A 2,161-nucleotide genomic window follows, 5' to 3' on the forward strand; every position below is an offset into this window, starting at 1 on the left:
TATTATTATTGTTATTATTAGTATTAGTATTAGTATTAGTAGTAGTATTATTATTGATATTATTATTATCATTTTCATTATCAATATTATCATTACCAATTATCCTTATCATTATCAGTATCATCATTATCATTTTTATTATTATCATTAATTAAAACAGGGCTTTGAACAAAGAACAAAGAACAAAGAACAAAGAACAAAGAACAAAGAACACAGAACACAGAACACAGAACACAGAACACAGAACACAGAACACAGAACGGAGAAGATCCCCCCCCCACCCACCCACCCTCTTCCCAGTCTTACGTGTATCCGGCGTCCAGAAGCAGCTGATAGTTCTCCGGCAGCTCGGAGCAGACTGCCGTGTCGTTGTCAGATGTGTTGGAGATGTGCTGTGCTAGGCCCGAGTTCAAATCCCCCAGAAGGACGTGGGGAGGCCAGTCGCTGGCCAGTTCTAGCAGGCTCTGTATCTCTGCCGTCTGCTGGACTCCGTAGCTGGGGTATTGGAGGTTGTCTGAGAGAGGGAGGGGGGTGAAGAGTTTAGTTTAGTAAGATTTTTACGGTGCTCGCAACTGTATAAGTTTTAGTTTTAGTTAGAGTTTTGCGGCACTCGCAACACAATAAGGTCCTCTAAGTGCCGAAGATTAGAGGTGTTACAAGAGAGTAACAAACACAAAAAAGAAGGAGGGGAGATAGAGAAGATATATTTTCTTAATAGGAAAGAAGGAGCAAACCACACCAGAGCACCAGCCAACCACCCACACTGCATACGTGGGGGAAGGGGGAGAGAGAGAAAATGGGGAAGATAGAAGGAGGTAAGAGGACGGAGAGGGGTGAAAAGGGAAATGGGAAGAGGAAAGAAGGTGGAGGGGGAGCGGAGGAAGGAGGGACGAAAGGAGGAAGGGGAGGGGGGATGGGGGAGGGGTTAGGGGGGCAGGAAGCAGGAGGTGGAGAAGATGGGGTGTGGTTTGGGGGGTAGATGGGGAGAGGTGGTTGGGGTGAGATGGTGCATAAGAAAATGTTAATGTCCTCCTTTGGCAATGGCCTAAAGTCCCTTTAGTCAGTAGCACTGCGCAGGGGAAAAAAACACTTACATTAATCTTATCCGTACGTCGTGTTTTACTATCGTATCCATACGATGTGGAGAACTCTGTGCCACCACTTTCTAAAGAGGAAATTTACTCGTTAATCCGATCTGTACACTTTGCATAGCAGTCTGTCAAAATGATTTTTTTTTTTTGAAATACTGAAAGTTTCAAATAGTGGGGCGGTTTAGCCCAAAAATTTAAAAGGATTGTGCATTTTGTGATACAAGCACCAAATTTGGCACAGATGTACATTAATATATTGCAAACATTTTTAGATATTGGGCCACTCGGATTTCTCTCTTAATGGCCGCCATATTGGATTTCAAAATGGCCGCCATTTGAAATCTACATTTGCGATTATCTCTGGGTCCAATGCTGCTATTGACTTCATTTTGGTGTCTAAATGTATGTTTTGGGGGGCAAGGAATCCAATGGTTACAATCTGCATAGCGTATTTGTACTTATGGGCTGTCATATTGGATTTCAAAATGGCCGCCATTTAAAATCTACATTTGCGAGTATCTCTGGGTCAAATGCTGCTATTGACTTCATTTTGGTGTCTAAACGTATGTTTAGGGGGGCAAGGAATCCTATGATACCAATCCACAATCCAATGCACAATCTAAAGCACAATTCTAATGCCCAAATCTAAATCAAAGATACAAATCTAAAATTCTAAAGCACAAATATATTCCAGTGCACAATTCAATGCACAATCCAACGGCACCAATTTCAACGTAATGTTATCTTTCACACTCTGTTATATAAAATGATCTAGGAAAATAATAGATTGAACACGATACTTTCAAAAGAATGATTATATGAAAGCATGGTGATTGATTGATTGAGTATGTGTTTTACGGCACTATCGACACAATTTTGAAAGCATGTTAAATGGGTGAAAAAGTCTTTAGTCTGTAAATGTCGTAGGTACAATTCTAGCATGCTACATGGTCTAATTTCTGAGGCTAGTTGTATATTGACATGCTTCTTGATTGATTGGGTAGATGTTTTACGGCACTATCGACACAATTTTGGTCATTTAAGCGCCATCAGGTTTCACAGTTACAAAA

General features: G+C 41.0%; 1 protein-coding gene across 1 annotated transcript in view; it reads right to left on the bottom strand.

The window, feature by feature from the left end:
• Nucleotides 1–2,161, bottom strand: part of LOC101858911 — a gene marked incomplete at its 5' end in the record, with an annotated part of 15,465 nt that overhangs the window by 2,273 nt on the left and 11,031 nt on the right. Inside the window, 1 exon segment of the mRNA XM_013090851.1 lies at nucleotides 307–514. Coding sequence (XP_012946305.1) covers nucleotides 307–514 — 208 coding nt within the window.

Source organism: Aplysia californica, unplaced genomic scaffold (genome assembly GCF_000002075.1).
Source record: "Aplysia californica isolate F4 #8 unplaced genomic scaffold, AplCal3.0 scaffold01579, whole genome shotgun sequence".
Taxonomy (NCBI): Eukaryota; Metazoa; Mollusca; class Gastropoda; order Aplysiida; family Aplysiidae; genus Aplysia; species Aplysia californica.